Genomic DNA, 18,594 nt, shown 5'->3' on the forward strand with positions numbered 1-18,594 from the left:
GCTCCCGGCATGCACTGCGCGCCGTCCCGTTGCCGCGGACGCCACGTATCGGGCGCTCACGTGTGTCTGTGTCCGTGGCGACCGAGGGACTGAGCGGTCTCAGCCCTCCGCGTGCAGTGTTTGCACTGGGGTTTTGCTGCACCGCAGAGTTAAACCACAATAATCGCTGACCGAGACAACCGCTACATCAGCAATGATGGGAAAATGGTATTTTCGGTATCAATGGCAAGGAAAAAAAACAAACGACGTGTCCCCGAGAGACGGCTCACACCGCCGGTACCGGCAGAGGCGAACAGCGTTTCTGTTCCACTGCCCACAGTAAAGGGCATGTGAAAAACGTTGCAGAACTATTACGTACTCTCCACTAAAAAGCAGTTAAATGAAACTTCAAACGTGGTGCAGCTCCCGCCAGACTGAGAACAGTCAAAGACAAATTCTTGTGGGAGGCAAAACCCAGAGATGTCTGCAGAGTTGTCTGATGCCTTATTGGGAGAAGCCCTGCAGAGAATTGAGAGCAGCCCTGCAGAGAAGGACTTGGGGGTGCTGGTCGATAAGAAGAAGCTGACAAAACTAATTTAGCTCCTACAACAGGAATTTACAAGATTCTTGTAGCTCCATAAGTCAAAAATAGCTTGCGTATTGCTCGACTGTCATTTTTTTACATTTTACTTAAGAAAATCCTCTCCTTTTCCTTGATTATGTTGTTTTTCCTATGTTACTTCTAGACACTGTTTACTGAACTGGTATCAATGCCTATGTCACTTTAGAGAGCGTATAAAAAATCGTTGTGTCTAAAGTAAGCCTGATCATATAGACCCTACAGCCAGACACAAACGTGTTGGATTCTGGGACCGTGCTGAGACTAAACCAAAGATTAATTCTCCAGTGTAAAATGTGAGTGCGCCAAGAGAGGTCAATTTTAAATGCATGTATGTATCCTTTTGCTAAGCAGCAGCAGAATTAGGAACCAACAGACCTGATTGCTGTTTGGGGAAGACTTGGGTAACACAAAGTCAGTTAACAACTCAATGTAATTTCTTTACTTATTAAAAGTACCTCACAGAGAAGGCAAAATTGGATGTTACTGGTAGGTGCCAGACAATTTCATGTTAGGAACAAGAACCTATTTTTAGCAGGGGTAATGCCTGTGCCTTGGAATCACTCCCTAGGGAAAGCAGAGACACCCTTTGGAAAATGCACTTGAGTAACTCACCTGTTTCTGGGACCAATGCAGGTGTGATATTCCACAGCTTGGACTAGATGGTCCCCTCTGGCTTTAAATCTATGAGTGCATTTAGTACCTTATTCTTTTGATGTGGTTTCTGCTTGGCAATTTAAACACTCCCTCTTGGGAATTTCAGCCAGGATGTGCAGCAGGGAACATCTAGTCTGCAATTCCCCGTCCGACCCCAATGTCCTGTACCATAATAACAGAGGTTACTGAGCAGCCAAGCTGTGAAGTCCCATTTTTGTGAGGAGACAACTGGTGTTCAGGAAAAGTCTGGGAAAGGGCTAGGGAAGAATCGGCTCCAAAACTTACTACAGCCTGTGGATGCTTTAGACACACTGTCTTCTTGCAGTGGATACAAGCTCTTGTAACGATCAATGCCTCATGGAACACGCCACAAGGTTCAATGCTGACACAGCCCTGAGAATTAGACAGAAAATCAAGAACTGATGTTTCCATGGCTGCCTCCATGATCCCTACAGCATTCCAGCCACTTTGAACACCAAACAGAAATACAGGATCAGAACCTTTGACTGGTTTTCTGTTGTGCTGAGCAGCAGGCAGCTGTTCTGTTTGGATAATAAATGCAACCCATGGATGTGGTGCAGTCTGAATTTGTTCTGATTCCCACCTGTCACGAGGACCGGCAGCATCTGCCACCTTCACAGGGAATTTATTTGTTTAGGGTAAACGGAGCATTTGTTTGCCAGTGTGACATAGTCACCAGATGGAGCTGCACCCTACAGCATCACAGGAATTTGGTTTCAAGTTTTTTAAAAAACACATCTTTAATGTGACACATTTATTATTAGTTTTTGTTGGTCATCTGGAGATTTAAAAATGCAGCCTTACTTTCAGAAGCTCAAGTCCCACTTGTTATCATTCACTTGTCATCAAATCCCACTTGTCATCTGGAGAAAAATGCATAAATTACCAAATATGTGGCTCCAAGATTCTGTATGGATTCCTTATAGAGAATACAGAGAACAAAATGAGGTAGAATTCCACCTGCAGCACTGTGGTCACAAGCTCCTCCTGCTTGAAGGGAAAATCTCTCACTGGCTGAAGATGTCCTCTAACAATAATTGAGCCATTCTGTTCTAGGCAGTGGAAAGCAGCAAGAGGGACACCTAACAGCTTGTTATTTGCCTTACTTTAAAAGGGAAGAGTCGCATGAAAAGTGTAAATGGAGAGAACCAGGCTGTAGTACAGAACAGAGACCAGTAAGCCTCAGCTTTCCCCTGCCACTCTTGCTTTTCATGAAATGCTCCTAGAAAGATCAAATTGGCAGTGAAGGGGCAAAGGCCGGTACAGCGTTTACAGGCACCTCCCAGCACAGAGGGACACAACCGTGCCTGGGGTCACATGCGAGGATCAGATGCTTAGTAGATCACATTTGCCACGGAGTATTTATTTAGCAAATGGGCATATGGAGTGTGTGGGCAGTTAATGAGATGTGGGTGTGATCCTACTGCAGAAAGTTTTGTGTAAGGTTGTGTGTATGGAAATATTTACTCCTGCCCGAGGGTGTTCACAGCATAGTCCTTGGAGTCTCAGAATGGAGTTCCCCACTAGTGGAGGCAGTCAGTCAAACCCCAAAACAAGTTATCCTTTGGTCATGTTGCAAAGTCCACTGAAGGGCAAGGGAAAGCAGCTTTTTTATGGCAGCCTCAGCACAGCTCCTGGAGAAAACTCATGGAGATGCAGACAGTAATGCCAGGTGATCAATGTGAGTGGGGAAAATTGGTATGGATTTTCCTTTTGCCGTTCACTGCCTGGTTTCTGAAGGAAGTTCAGCCTCTGCAATCACAATGATTGCCCATCTGCTCCTTCCCTCTGGAACTCACTGACCAATTTCAGCCAACTATGAGCAAGATGTAGAGATTCCAGATAAAAACTTGAATAAAGAGGGTGCCAAGGGGAGGCAGCGCTGCTGTGTAGGAGAGGCAGATCCCAGTGTGCCCTACTGACCCAACAATCATGCACACAGCTCCGAAGAATGCAAATAGAGTCATAGAATGGTTTCGGTTGGAAAGTACCTTAACGATCATCTAGTTCCACCCCCCTGCCAAGGGCAGGTACACCTCCCACCAGACCAGGCTGCTCAGAGCTTCACCCAACCTGGTCTTGAACACGCCCAGAGATGGGGTAGCCACAGCTTCCCTGGGCAACCTGTGCCAATGCCTCACCACCCTTATTGGGAAGAATTTCTTCCTGATGTCTAATCTAAATCTTCCCAACTCCAATTTAAAGCCATTCCCCCTTGCCCTATCACTCCATGCCCTTGTAAGAAGTCCCTCCTCAGCTTTCCTGTAGGGCCCCTGGAAGGCAGCTGTAAGGTCTCCTCTGATCCTTCTCTTCTCCAGGCTGAACAACCCCAAGTCTCTCAGCCTGTCCTCATAGCAGAGGTGCTCCAGCCCTCCGATCATCTTTGAAGACTCCTCTGCACCCATTCAACAGTTCCATATCCTTCATATGTTGGGGATTCCAGAACTGGACTCCAGATGGGGTACATAAATAGACAGGGAGGGAAAGCCTTCACTGGATTCCTTGTTCAAAGAAACAAGTAGTTAATTTCTCTCTGAGTTTCTGGCTCATGTGCTCCTGACCAAAAGCTGGAGAACAGAACGCCAGCAGTCACGCTCTTCTGGGTTTAAGTACTAATTTTAAGCCCACCGTGATATTTCTAACTAGGACCCTGGTTGGAACCCCGCTCTTGGAGGTACCACTCTGCCAGAAGCCGAGCAGAGCCACTCCTGTCCCCGCTCCAAAGGCGACGCTGGAACCAGCGCCCCCTGGCCCTGCTCCTCCCGGCCAGCAGGGGGCGGCGCGCGGCGCCAGGTGAGGGGGGGCAGAGCGCCGCCCGCTCCCCTACTCCGGGGAGCGATCACTGCGCATGCGCGGGCGGGGCTGGGGGGTGCTACAGCGCATGCGCGTCGCATTATGTGCGTACGCGCGCACGCGCGGGGCAGGCTGAGGCGGCGAGGGGTGGTGGTGGAGGTGCTGCCGGCAGCCATGAGCGCATTCGGGGCTGCGGTGCCGCTGTCGGGCTCCTCGCCTGCGGTGGGGGTGCGGGCCGGCAGCAGCGACAGCCTGGAGAAGATCGATATGTCCCTCGGTGAGGGGAATGTCCGGGCCCGCCGCGCCGGGGGTGGAGGGCCGCGGGTGAAACCCCGCCGGGGTTGGGGGGGAGCCAGCTGCTGGGCTGTGGCGCGGGCGGAACCAACGCAGGGCGCGGGGGCAGGCGGCCCCTACCACTGCCGGGGCGCGGGGGGGGCGGGCGGGGCGACTGTGTCCGCGCCGCAGCGGGGCCGAGGTCAGAGGGGTGAAGCCCCTTTGTGCTATCTGGGTGCCTGTGCCCTTTGCTGAGGGGAGCGTCTCGGGGCTCAGCACTGCAGGGACGGGGGTTTGGGTTGCTTGCTGCTCAGCTGGCCTTGCATTTTTCTTTTCCCAGGTCTGGAAGTTGGTAATGGCAAGTCTTTGTAACTCTTCTGCAGTAAGGTACCAGGCAGATCAAGTGTGATGTTCTCTCAGCGCGTAGTTTCCTGTGACAGCTTCCCCCTTTCTTCCATTTGCTCCCATTGGGGTGTGTGAGGGAGCTCCACAGCCTCGCTGCAGGGCTGTGTCTGTCTGAGAACCTGCCTCCCATGCTGTTATATTTCAGAGGTATCCCAGAGTAGTTCTGTTCTGGTCCTGTGTACTGAGGCCCCTTAGCAGCTGAGGACACATTTGTTGTGTACCTGGAGTGCATCTTCCAGTTAAGTTTTACCAAAAAAGAATCGATTTTGTATGCTCCAGTACAGCTCCATGGCGCTGCCAGAGTGTGGCTGATAGGTACTATTAGGAGACTTGCTTAAAACAGTGAAATCACAGTATGAGTTGCAATGTTAAGGGTAGACTCAGCTTTTGTGGGCCACCTTAAAATAAGAGGATTTGTACAACTTTTCTTTCTGTAAATGATCCAGTGGAGTTCTTTGTTTTGTCAACGGAGACAACTTGTGAAAAGAAGTTTAGAGTTTGTCTGAAGGTAGAGTAGCGTTACAGCATTCATATAAATCTGAACATCTATTTTTACTTACAGTATAGAGTGCTGAATCTTTGTTTCCAAGGTTGCCAAGATTAATAGAGTTACTGATAGTGAGTTGCTAGTTCTCTCTTTTCATATGATCTGATGTTTCTTACTTGGCCAAATTAACCGTTCAGGTAGCCACTGGTACGTGTCCTGGACACTGACTAATAGCAGGTTGCAAAAAGCTGCTCTGGTGTCATGGTGAGCTTTTGTGTAAGAAGCTGCTGTGAACAGGTGTGTACCTTAACTTGTTTCCTTGCAAGGGCAGCATTGTGGGAGAACAGTGTCATCCGTGGCTACTGTTCCCATGCCAAAGCTCTATGGTTTGGTGTAGGCAAAGATAATATTCAGTCCCACATCTGTCATGATATCCAAAAAATAGACATGACATTAATCTACGAAATCTTAAGATGTAGGTCCTAACGTTGAATATTTTCTAGTAATAAAGACTAAACTTACTTTTGGTGCTAGCGTGTTACATGCAACTCATCTGAAGCTAAGTTTGCAGTTTGATAATGTTCCCAGATTACTCTGCTGTTCTAGCTGTAGTTTTGATCTCCAGTCTCAGGTAAGATAGGAGAACGCTTCAGTGTATCTGAGCAAACAAATTTGTGATGTCCTAGATATCCTTCATTTCCCCAAAGAAGAGGATAGCTGAAACTTAAGTTCCTTTGTTTAGAAACTTGTAACTCTGCACATAGTTACTTTTGCAAGTAACTTGCAAAAATGGGATTTAAGATGTAGCAGATGAATTGTGAAGCAAGTGCTCTCTGAACATGTTGTTTTGTATCACAAGTCCATAAGGATGGAAGCAGCTCTTACACAGAATTATGTATTCTGCTCTAACAGTTTTGGAAGTTTTAGTTTTTGTTGAACATTGCTTTATTAATGGCACCAAGTTCAGATAGCGCTTCTGCTTGAGAACCACTGTTGGCAGCAATTGTTTCTGCTGTTTTGGACCTCTGTACAACTTTGGAGTTCCATTGCTTTCCTTTGTCATATAGAAGGGATTGTTTGAGAATCATTGCTCCAGGAGTGATACCTTTGGTAAAGAAGATTCCATAGAAATCAACCCTGAGTGACCTGTATCAGTATTCCTTATCCTAATAGACTTTTTTTCCTGAATAGTCAGTCATTTTTGAAGCACTGTGAGCTGATTTTTCTCTTGGCTTTACTTCAGCAGGATACAAAACATTGGATAACAATGTCATGAAGGTTTTTTAATACTGTTTTCCACCCCATCCGAGTCTGTTTGAACTCTATTACAGTAACCCTTCCCCGTCTCAAAAAAAAGATATCCACTGACTCAAAAAAAAGATATCCACGTGTTTGTGGTAGATCCCTGCTGAAATGTGATGTTTTTGTCAGTTGTTCTTTCATGATCTAGACAAAATAAACATAATTAGACATTTTCCTTTATGATGTTTTTGTAAACAAAGCGATAGTCGTATAAAAACATGCTTTAATTTTCTGTCCTGAGCCAGCTCAGGTCAGTGAAGGAAATCAAACTGATGTGGCATGATTTGCACTTGACAGACCTGCTGTTCACTCTTCATGAGTTTATAATCCTACATGTATTCATAAACCAATTAATAATTTGTTCAACATTGTTTCCCTGGACAATAGATAAAATAGTTTCTTTGGATTGCTGGTACCTGGGGACGGAAGTCTTGTTTGCTTTTTTCCCCGTCATCTGAGCCTCACTGAACTTATGAAGATAACTGATGGGCCAAGTTCTCTCTGTGTCATTTTTCTCAAGTAACTTGGGATGAAAGAACTAAGGCTTGAATTGACATTTTGTCTGGAATATGCAAAGTCTGATAGTGAGAAGGGATTATCTCCTTTTCAATGGAAGACAAAAACTAGTGGAGTCATTCAGTTTAGAATTTCATACTGGGCTGAGTGCCACAATATTTCAAGTCTCTTGGATGTTCTGGATGTATGCAACTCCTTCTCTTTGGCTAGGGCATTATGTTATAAAGGCAGCGCTTTAAGACTAATAGGGACTCACTGTTCTTTAGACATGTTTCTAGAACCTTAATTTGTATGTGCTGGATTTGTGAGATTAACTGGTCTGTTTCCCATGACTGCAGCTTGCGAGGATGTTTTCTTCTGAACTAGAATATGTCTGCAATGTGGCCAATCTTTCTTTTTTATGTCCTGCTTGCAGATGATATAATTAAACTGAACAAGAAAGAAGAGAGAAAACAGTATTCCCCCAAACTGAAAAGAGGGCTTCAGCAGAATCGAACTCGACAGTTCGGGACGCCAGGCTCCAAGTGGGGGATCCAACAGCAGAAAGGTATGTATCCCAAAAATCATGTGGATTGCAGAGGTTTGGGTATTTTTGAGCTGAAATGTAACGTAATGAAAATGCGTGGATGGACACGGTCAATTGAGGGGTCTTTGAAATAGCTTTGATTATACAGCTTTGATTATATAATTCAGTACTTTTAATCCATTATGTTTGGTTCAGTGCGAGAACAGCATTCATGTGTTTGGCCAACAGGGAGCTTAGGTGCTTGAGGGACTTCTTGACTCAAGGAAGGTTTGGCTTGCTTTCTGATTTTTATTTTTTTTTTAATATTTTAATTTTGGAAATTGTTTTGGTACTTTGTTCATTCTCAGAGATGGACAGAAAGTGTGCTTGTGCCAGGGACTGTATATTTAGAAAAGCGGAGGCCTTGCCACAGCCCAGAGCTTTGTGCAAAAGAGACAGCATATTTTAATTTTGCTAGGTAGAGTTTTTATAGGCCTCCCCAAAATAGCTGTTACTGAGACTGTAATGCTGCCTCTGGGATATGTAAATGGATAGTGCAGAGTGTCTGAGTTGGCTTTTCTTGTTAAGTCCTTGGGATGTAGAGGAAGTGCTGTGTCAGCCTTCTTAAGACAGTGTTTTTACAGTGGAATACGAAAGCAGGGGAAAAAAATCACGTAGCAAGTGAGTGAAGAGGTGGAGTAGTGCACAATAAAGACTTTGCTGCAGATTCCCCAAGTAACTGTCAGGATTTTTTTATAAACCGGAGTCGTATTCTAAAATGGTCTCCAGGTGTTAGTCCAGTACATGGCCAGCACCTGCTTGAAGTATAGACTGGTTTTGCTTATGTTTAATGTTGAAAAGTACCTTTTTAGCACTGAATTATCAAAATATGGAAAAATACTGTCTCATCAGAAAGCTTACCACCTCAATCCCAAACTAATGAAGTGTTTAAGTTAATAGATGCAATTCCCTGTTTAGTGGCATTCATTTCAAACAAATACATGTGTCTCTGGTGTATTCACAGTGACCCCCATTTTATCTTTGTCATTGCTTAATTTTGCTGTAGCTGCAGCTCATAGTTAGCATCTTGGACGCAAATGTCTTTGGGAGTAAGTGGAATGTCATGTTGCTCAGGGGAGTTCTGCTGCTTATAGGTCATCAGGGCAGCGTTGCTTAATGTGTGCATCTTCAGTAAATTGGTGACAATGCAGGAAAATATTTTACGTCAGTCAGCCCCAAGTGTAAGAATATTTGTGTAGGTGAAAGAGTAAGTGAATTTAAGCTGTAGATTATCAAACAGGTTTGCTTCTGTTTATGACCACAGTTGTTTATGATCCGAAGGGCACGAAAGAAGCAAGAAGTAGAATTCAGAATTTTAGGAAGAACTCTGAATACAACTGTCTTGACAGTTACTTTTCTCTCTTGCAACCTTCCCTCCTTACCTGCCCTTGTTATAGGAAAAAGTGAGTGTCCAAAATTGCCAGATTCATCACATATTGAAATGTGGATTGCTTCAGCTGCTCTCTTCTGTACAGCTCAACACATTTTCTCCCACTTAAAGCAAAACTTGTTTATATTGGGTTTTGAGCAAAACGTATCATTAAATAGCTCTGAACATTTTAGTTATTAGTAGCTCATGAACAATATATTTATTGCTGCTCCGTTGCCATTGAAGTTATTCTGATAAGTAGCAAATACTATGTTGTTTGATTGTTTGTGGTTTCTGTAGCTGTCTACAACAGCATTCAATTCCTTGTGGTTTTAGAAGTGGCTGCCAAACTCTCTGGAAAGAGGCAGGGAACTTGAGCTGGGACGCTTTTCAGTCTTTGAGGGGAGAAACAGAGAGAAGAACATTGTTGATTTAAATAAAAGTTGTCCTTGGCGACACACAGAATGCAACTACAGAAACCACTGTGAAGCCTGAGCTAACTTTGAGGTACTTATTCATTTGAGCAAAGGTTGGTCCAAAGAGCTCATGAGGTCCCTTTCAGCCTAAGTAACCGTTTCTCAGCTTTTCTGTTTGAAAAGAGCATTCACAAAAAGTGGGTACACAGCAGTTTCTCCATGGCAGATTTATCTAAGCTGGGTTTTGACCGGTCTCGTGGTGGATCCTGATTCATGAAGAAGCACAGATTTATTATTGATGCTGTGAAGTCAGATATGTCAAAACTAGACATGTCTGTTGCTGTAGAGCTGACTCCTTAGTCTTGAATTTATCTTGCTGGCTGAGGTTCTAGAGGGAGCGATACTTGGGGACGAAACTGAAGTGTGGTCTGTATTCACAGTGCAAAGCTAAATGGCTCCAGACAGGGTGAACCAAACCCTTGTAACTGAAGATTAAAGATGTTTATACCACAGACTTCAGACTTATAAGCCTCTTATATTCAAAGGCTGCTTTCAATTCTCAGTTTTGTCTGGATCACCATGCAGAATTCTAATTGAAAACACTTTAAATGTGATGTAATTTGTACTCTGTTTAATATGGTTTTGTGGACCAACTGCTACGTTCTTTTTTCTTAAGTCATGTCTTGGGAGCCACTGATCTAAATAAATTAACTTTGAAGTTGTGTTTTCTCTGTGTTTTTTTTTTTCCTTTTCCCTTTAAACTGGTAATTTAAAGTTTGTTGATTGGGTGAGGAGCTGGGTTTGGGTTTTTTTTGTTGTTTGGTTTTGGTCTGTATTATTCAGTACTTGATGCAGTTCCATTTTAGAGTATACTGCTGGTTTTCTATGCCAGAATGACTCTGTAGGCATGTCAAATAACAAAATTAAGAAATTAATGCAACAAACCAGAGCAATGCTGTGATTTATATGAGAAGCTGGTTATTGTCATGCCAGGCCTCGGGCCAGACCTACTGAAGTGACTGAATGACCAAATCATCTTCCAGCTGTAGTGACAGCTTCTGCTCTAAGGCTTGAAGTGTGCAGCCAACTAAATTTTGTTGCCTTTGTAGCATCTTAAAGCAATAAACCTTTTCTTTCAATAAGAACTGTTGAACTCTGTGCTTTTCGCAGGTTATAGTAAAAATCGTTTGGGACGCAGAAAGAAGATAGCAGGGAAGAAGCGTTCTTACGGAGTTATAACTGGCTTGGCAGCCAAGAAGGCAGTGGGTTCACCCAAAGGAGTTAGTCCTCTGAACAGACAGCCACTTACTGAGAAGGTAATTAATGCAATTCTAGTGGTTCATGTAAGAACGGATTAAAAGAATGAAATACAGTGCCTTCAGAACAATGCTAAAATGGAGACATCTGGTACAACCTTTTATTAAATTGAGGATGCCTGAGCTTAATTCTTGTTTGGTTTGAGGAGTGTAGTTAAAGACTGGGTTTGAAAGTATTTTTTTTTTTAACACTTAATTGGGTTGCAAGTCATGAAAATTGAAGTACAAAAGTATTTGCAAGACAAGCTCACTTACTGGTCTTTGCGTAACTTTGTTACAATCTGGGATTCAGCAAACATGCAGGTGTTAAGCACATGTCTCTTGCAAAAATGTTACTGTGGAATACTTCACTCCTTCAGTTGGCTCCCTTTTCTACACTCCTCCACTGCATTGTTTCCTGCTCCATTTCATTCAGTGCTGTAGAATGGGGATTACTTCTGCGTTTGGGAAGGAGAGGAATTTTAAAGATGCATGGAGCATGTGTTTTGTACGTTTAGGGAGGTACAGTAATCAAATAGTCACTACTAAGCTCTGCTATTATTTTTTTTTGCCTGGTAAGGAGAGGAGTCTAGAATTCATGGAAGTGTAAAAGCTGTTTTCAATCATACTACACTGTGAAATGTAGGTAAAGCCAAATATATATGCGGTTTGTAAATGGAAATTGAAGGAAAAGTGTTTGTGTGTATACAGTATCCATATTATTGGGTTTTTTTAAGAATGCACAGCGGAATTACCCAGTTTTGAAAAAGAAAACAAACCTGCAGAGACAATCTGAAATGCAGAGAAAACGAGCTCCAGCCCTCCAGAGGTCTGCCTTGCTAGACAGAAGGTAAAATACCATGTCTGCTTACTGAATTCTTTTTGACAACTTTCCATAGTGATTTCTGTTGGACAGGACTGAGTCCAGGGGAAGGCACTAGGTACTAGCTGTAGTAATATGGTCAAGGCTATCTTATGTATGAAGTTCTACAGATCTGGAAGAGGAGTATGGGACAAACATTCTCAATATGAAGCCAGATATTTATTTCTGTGTAGAGCACTGGGGAAGTACCTCTGTTTGTGAGCACCTGGTATTCTGCCTATCATATGCAGCCTGTATGACCAATGTGAATTTCAGTAGCTTTGAAGTGGCTTTGTAAATAAAATGCCTTTGTGGAGGCTGGTGCCATCTTCAGTATTATGGAAGTTATTGCATGTTTTGTTAGTGCTGGAATTAACATATCTGTTACAAACTGTATCTTCACTGGTCTGCATGATGAAAACTTTCACTATGTGGCTCTATTGTGGAAACTGTAAACAAATGTTCTTTGTAGATATCAAGACTACCCTTTTTTTTCTTGATCTAATCAGCAATATTTAAAGTGCTGGTGGATACTGAGCAAACTAAAAAGCATAAATAATAGCCATGCTGCCATGTGATGTAGGAGTGCTATGCTTCTGTGTGACAGAAGTGATTTCCCCATTTATGAGTAATGTGTTTTGTTCCTAGTAGATGAGAAGGAAGCTTATTGAAACTGAAATGTTCAGCCCCAAAGAGGCAGTATTGCAGCTGTGCTTAGGGATGTGTTTGGGCAATTTCCTGACTTTCATAGTGATCTCTCCGAGATGTTACTTGTCGACATTTGATAACTGTATTTTATTAAATATTACAGGAATAACATGCCATCCGCTTTTGCCAGAATTGGAAACAAACTAAATCAGCAGAAAGACACTCGTCAAGCAACTTTCCTTTTTAGAAGGGGGCTGAAGGTAACAAAAATTACTAAATGCAATGTAATTGTGCCACAGATTCTAAGCTAACCTCTTTCACTTAAGAATCAACTTCAAATATTAGTTCTGAGTAGAATCTTCAGGTAGACTGGGAAATACGCACGAATTCTTTTAGGGAAATGTACTTGTCCTTTTCAGTTACTGTAACCCACCGAGTCTGGCTTCCTGTTCCAGCATAGCCAGATGTCAGAGTATTTGGCACTGAATAGTTGCAGGGTATTAATTTTTCCTTTTAAGAGTATAGGTTAGAAAGCTTTGTGCAGCTTTCAGAAATTGCCTTCAGGTGAAGAATAAAGCAAAAACATATTTTAGAATCAGATTTTTTTATTAGCGTTATTTTTTTTTAAGTTATTTTAGTTATGTAAGGATTTTTCAGTTGTTTTGAATAGGATCAAGAGAATAGAGAGTTTGCAGTGAGTGATAGTGGTGTTTCTGGTTTTTGTTTTCACCTTCATTCTACAACTGCCATCACTGAGACAGTAAGCAGTTGCCATCTTCCATGTACGTGGATTGTAGAGTTACAGACAGGATCAGGAGGAAGACAGCCAAACCCAACGTCCTTTAAAAGAGCAGTGTGACTCAGTGGCATATTGGATATTATGTGTCTTAACATTGATCAGATTAGAAACTAGCCAGGTTTTTCTTACTTGCCTGGTAACGTTTTGGTGGATCTTGGCAAAGTGTATGTTTGCTGACAATAGTCCACAAATGTTTCCGTCTCTCTGTTTGGTTAAGTTACTGTCACTGACTGTTTTGTTTAAATCGTTCTGTGTTCTTAAAGTAATTTCTTTCCAATGTCTTAAAGTAATAGGATCGCTACCTTTGAAGTCGCTCTGAAAGTACAGCGGCATTTGTGCAGAGCCTACAAACTGCCTTAAACTTCTACTTCTGAACTTCTGTATTTACAACTGCTACCACAGGCATTGAGATAATATTCAAATCCAGTGTCTGATTTGATGTATTTTCAGGTGCAGGCCCAAGTGCAATCAACAGATGATCTTGATAATCAGACAGTAAAGAGGGCTCGTCAGTAAGTATTTATATGGAAAATTTTAGTTTGGTTGCTTTTATAATTCTCACTTTAATTCTGACTATGATAATTGAATGAGATTTTTTTTCCTGTAGGCCTGTCAGCTGAGTGACAGTGATCTTCCCCCTATTTGCAGTCATTTCCTAAATTATCTTCTAGTTTAACCCGGAGGAGTTTATTTGCATAAGATGCTTGCAGGAATGAGGGGGAAGGTGATAGCTTCAGAGGATCAGACTAACCTTTGCCATTCATGAATACTGCATAGATTGGAACTAAGATTCAAATGTCAAGATTCTCTTGAGCTCCCGACGTAATTTCTGTTTTATTTATTTTACATATAAACTGATGAAGCAGTTTGGAAATAAGCAAGGCAGGTCACAAGGTGGACACTCAGCTCTTCCCACAGGTGTTCTTCTTATATTATTCTGTGCGTGCTAGGCTCTTTGCAACTTGTTTGTCAGTAACCCAAGAGGCTGAGTAAGCAGCATATTCTGCAGACCTGCAGTCTGTCACCTCTTTGATTTGCTGTCAGGACCCTGTTGGTCCCATCTGTAGCAATGAAACAATGTTTTTAAAAAGTGAAGTTTCAGTCACTGCTGTAGTTTTAGTACACCTTGCCAGCAGGTGATCTAGTGCTCTCCTGAATAGGTTTATGTAATGTAAAAGATAGAAGAATCAATAGCCAGGCTTCTTTTAGATTGTTTGACTGCATGTGGTCTTTGTACTGGCCCATACTCTGGAAGCTTTTGTGTTCTGGACACACATGTAAAGATACTCTGACTCAAATTTCTGCATTGTCTTTGCAAGTGATTTCTGTGTTTTCAAACTAGATGGCGAACTTCGACTACAAGTGGAGGGATTCTGACTGTGTCTATTGACAACCCAGGAGCAATCATAACCCCAATGTAAGTTTTCAAAAAAGCTCTGAAATGTTCTTGACATAATTGAAATTGCTGTTCTGAGGCATTTTGCAAGTTCCTTGCAGATAGTACTTCAGTATTTTGCAGCTTCTTATGAAAACTTTCTGAGCACTTCTCAGCTGTGTTTGGATAATATCACAGCTGGATTTCACAAGGTGTCTCCTGTTTAGGAGAGTGATGTGATGCATGGAGTTGAAGACTGCTGGGCAGGTATATTTTTCACCCTGTCTGTCTCTTCCAAACCAGACCATGTTTGCTGGTTTCCTCCCCTGCCTGAATGAAAATGAATGACCATCTTGTTGATGAGTGATAGTCATAGTTCCTCCCTGATTCATAAAGATACTGCTAGAGTTGTGCTTAAAGAAAGCATTGCTGTATAGATCTTCGGGAAGATGATGGTACTGTTGTTTCTTGAAGGGTTTTATTTAAAAAAATCTCTTGAGTAGCTTTTTTTCATTAATAGGATTTTGTCTGTAAGGAAGACTGTACTGATTTTTTTTTGTTTTATGGGAATAATTAACCGCAAATTATACATTTGTCAGTAGGATTGAGAGATAAAAGGTAAGATCACTTCCAATCGGGACACTTGCTATCTGATAACAAATGCTACCTGTTGGTAGTTCTGCCTGACTTTTAGCTTCTTGAATCTGCCCTCCAGCTGTTCAGCCCACCTAATCAAATGGTGTGATGAAAAATTAATACCTCTATCAGCATTAAGGCTTTATTACATAAGGCGTATTCACTGTATCCTTTCTAACATTCTTCCCACAGTTCCCAGAAATTACGATTAACTCGTACTCCTGTGCCACCATTTCTGATGAAGAGGGACCAATCTGAAGAGAAGAAAATTCCCAAAGGGGTTCCTTTGCAGTTTGATATCAATAGTGTTGGAAAACAGGTAAATGCAGTTTCTCTCCTTAACTGTGGAAGTAGTTGCAAGACAGATAAAAGTTGGTGAGCCAGGCACTTTCTGCCTAGATTCACTAGTGGCAGAAAGAGGGAACTAGCGACTACTTGTTTCCACTTAAGAGTTCTTCCATTAATTTGCCATGTAACTTCAAGTAACCAAACTCACTCTTCTTGTTGCTCTAGTTCATGTCTTGCATGCCCACGTGCTTTAAATGCAATTTAAATTGTTAAATATTCCTAAAAGCCTTCTGGTGCTCCTACTGCGTTTGAATCAACAAATGTGCGTAATTCAGGGATGAGCTGCTTTCAGTTGTGTAATCTGCAGGGAACCCTGACAGCTGAATTTAAAAGGCAACTTTTTCTATGCGTCTAGGAAGAAAAAAATCAAATATGATGACTTAAAGGCTTGAAAGATGAACAATTTTTCACAAGCTTCATGAAAGCAGGCAACTTGAGGCAAGAATCTTACTTGTTATTGAAGGAGTTGTTACAGAGTAAGAGCTGGATCCTGTTCTTTTAACCAGCTCCTTCCTGCAAGCTGTGAAAAACTACATGGGGTCAGGGCATCAGTCTGGATTTGCTTCTTCCATGAATAAGCAGTATATCGAAAATAGTCCCTACTATATTGTAAAATTAATTGAGCTTTTGGACTAGACTCCAGTCTGCTGCCTCAGCTGGATGGACTGGAAAACAACCTTATTAACACAGTTAAAATGCTGTATTTGTCAAAGTTGCATACGATCTGGGGAAAAGAGTGTAGCAAAAGTTCCCTCTTTCTTTCTCTCCTCAGTTTAACCTACAATATTTTGAGTAGACTTTTCATTTTTGACACTGTGTACCATATGTTTTTAATGAATTCTGAGAAATGCTAGTTCTTGATGTATAGTCCAATCTGATTTTAAATGCTGTGGGAAGTGATGAAATAAAATTAAACTTCCTTTTTGTTTTTTAATTTGTGAGGCAGTCAAGAAGTCAAGTGATGATACACAATGAGGAAAAAAAGTATTCTTCTCTCTACTTCTTTGATTAAATTAACCCAAAATCTTTTACATTCCTGGTGAAATGACTTTATTTTGCAGACAGGGATGACGTTAAACGAACGTTTTGGGATCCTGAAGGAACAAAGAACAGCACTGTCTCAGAACAAAGGAAGCCGGTTTGTAACAGTGGGCTAACCTGACAGATGGACTTTGAGCCCTGATCCCACCTACCTAAGAAACTGAAATAAAAAGTGGGCAGAAGAACATAGTATATGTTACTGAAATTCTCCAGACTTCTTGCTAAGATGGTGGCAGAGCTATCTTATCTGTATTACTTTTACTTTGAATGGTAAAAGACATGGTACCCCGAGGGGGAGGAAAGTGAGGAAATAGATCCACTGGAGCGCTACCATCAGATGGTTGGAAAAGATTTCGTTGCCCAACTGGTAACAAACACTGACTTTTGGTTCATCTCGCAACCAAAACACAAACATGAATTTTAAAAGGTTTTTTTTTGTTGTTATTTAGGAGAGATCAGTATCTTGTTCTTTGGCCCCTCTGTTATGATAAAGACTGTGTTTCATTACAAACCCCATTTTAGGGTTTTTTAGGGACTGCCTATGAACTTTTTATGGACTGCAGTTTGGCACAGAGCCTCAGTCCATGAATACTTTGGTAGTGATGTAGCGGCATTTTTCATGGGAGCATTGGTTGTACTTACTTGTGCTTTTGAAGTTCATTTTTTTCTTCAAAACTAAATGTCTTGCATCCTCACTTTCACAAATAAAGATGTTAGCTGAGATCCAAAACACATAATTGGGATGGAGACTATTCTCTTATCCTAAAAAGTGGTCCAGATCATATTGGAGGAGTACTGCACAGGCAATATGAGAGTAAATTAAATTGCAAATAGCTGAAGTTCATCATTGTCCTCTGTAAATTGAGTATATCTGTCTCTGTTTTTTTCTTTAAAAAAAAATCTTTTTTTCTTCTTTTGCTTTCTGTTTCTTTTTGTAAGTTTTTTTCCCACAAATTCAATGCAATAACTTCATGTTTCAATAATTTCATAGGAATAAATTCCAACAGTTGACAAGGTCAGTGGTATGGTAGAGTTCCTCACCCTCCCAGACACAGGATTCTCATCTCTCATACCTTGCCCCAGAGGGTTTTCTCTGGCTCTTACAAACAGCCAGGGACAAGCAGTCTAATGGCACTTGTTTGTGTATACCAAAGAGAGGCAAGATATGAAGCTGATCAGAAGTGGTCAGTCGTCTTGAAATTGGCTGAAACTGGGGAACGTCGCTGGAGGAAAGCCCCCGGTTTGCCAGCATGAAGGCATTAAGCAGGAGCATGGAGTCACTTATTTTAGGCTTAGCTTTATGCATCAGAATCTGCAGGATGGTTACAACTGGTGCATCCTCAGTGTGAGTTTGTGATCCCTAAAACTGAGGTACCTGTTCAGAATGACTTCCAGACCAGGAACTGATGAACTTAGCACTGTTCTATAGCAATGAGATTTAGGTACAGTCAGGTAAAAGAAGGATTGGCTTGCTGCATCCAGAAATGTGTATGGTGTTCAAAGTGGGTTTAATTCCTTTTGATTGTCTTGAATATACATTTGACTTCTTACAGAGTTGGTTTCCTTGTATTTTTATCTCAAATTCCAAGTTAACTAGCATAGACCAGGAACTTCAGTGCTGAAGAGCATTTGAGAGTAGAAGGGCTTTTGTTCGTATAGGGGTTTGAAAGTCATCCTTGATATGCTATATAGTACTTAAACCCTTATTTTTAATGTTAAAATATACCTTAGCAGAAATAAACTAAATGTAATGGTGTTAAGGTTTTTTTTTCTTAATTACTAGTAGGATTTTTCTTATGAAAAAATGCCCCACTGTTAGAATTTGAGTAGATAAGGTGTTGTTAGCCATCCTGTTTCAATGCAACATTTTCCAGGCCAGGATGCAACAAAAAAATTCTTTTGCATCAACATAGATGCAAAACATTGATGCAGTGCATCAAAAAATGCTAGTTTGTATTTAATGAGAAGATGCTTTACACTGTACCTCTTGGTATTTTTTGGAGAAGTTATTACATTTTATCTATTCTGAAGCTGTTAATTTTTTTTTTTTAAATAAAAAGTTACAGGTTTCATACTGTCTTGTTCCTGTTATAACCACGTTGGTTACGTCAATTTTCTGACATCCTTCAAGGGCTTCTTAATGATTTAAGTTCCTATTAAGCGTTCTGATGACTATACAAAAAGCCTT

General features: G+C 41.6%; 1 protein-coding gene across 1 annotated transcript; it reads left to right on the forward strand.

Annotated features, from left to right (window-relative positions):
* Positions 1–4,186: 4,186 nt before the first annotated feature.
* On the forward strand, positions 4,187–18,436 carry FYTTD1 (forty-two-three domain containing 1). The gene is made up of 9 exons (XM_054074752.1): positions 4,187–4,346; positions 7,468–7,599; positions 10,573–10,718; positions 11,435–11,547; positions 12,371–12,467; positions 13,457–13,518; positions 14,349–14,423; positions 15,210–15,336; positions 16,427–18,436. The coding sequence occupies exons 1-9, from the start codon at positions 4,244–4,246 to the stop codon at positions 16,520–16,522; spliced, it is 951 nt and encodes a 316-aa protein (XP_053930727.1). The 5' UTR covers positions 4,187–4,243; the 3' UTR covers positions 16,523–18,436.
* Positions 18,437–18,594: the final 158 nt, after the last annotated feature.

This window comes from Cuculus canorus, chromosome 9 (genome assembly GCF_017976375.1).
Source record: "Cuculus canorus isolate bCucCan1 chromosome 9, bCucCan1.pri, whole genome shotgun sequence".
In the NCBI taxonomy this organism is placed as follows: Eukaryota; Metazoa; Chordata; class Aves; order Cuculiformes; family Cuculidae; genus Cuculus; species Cuculus canorus.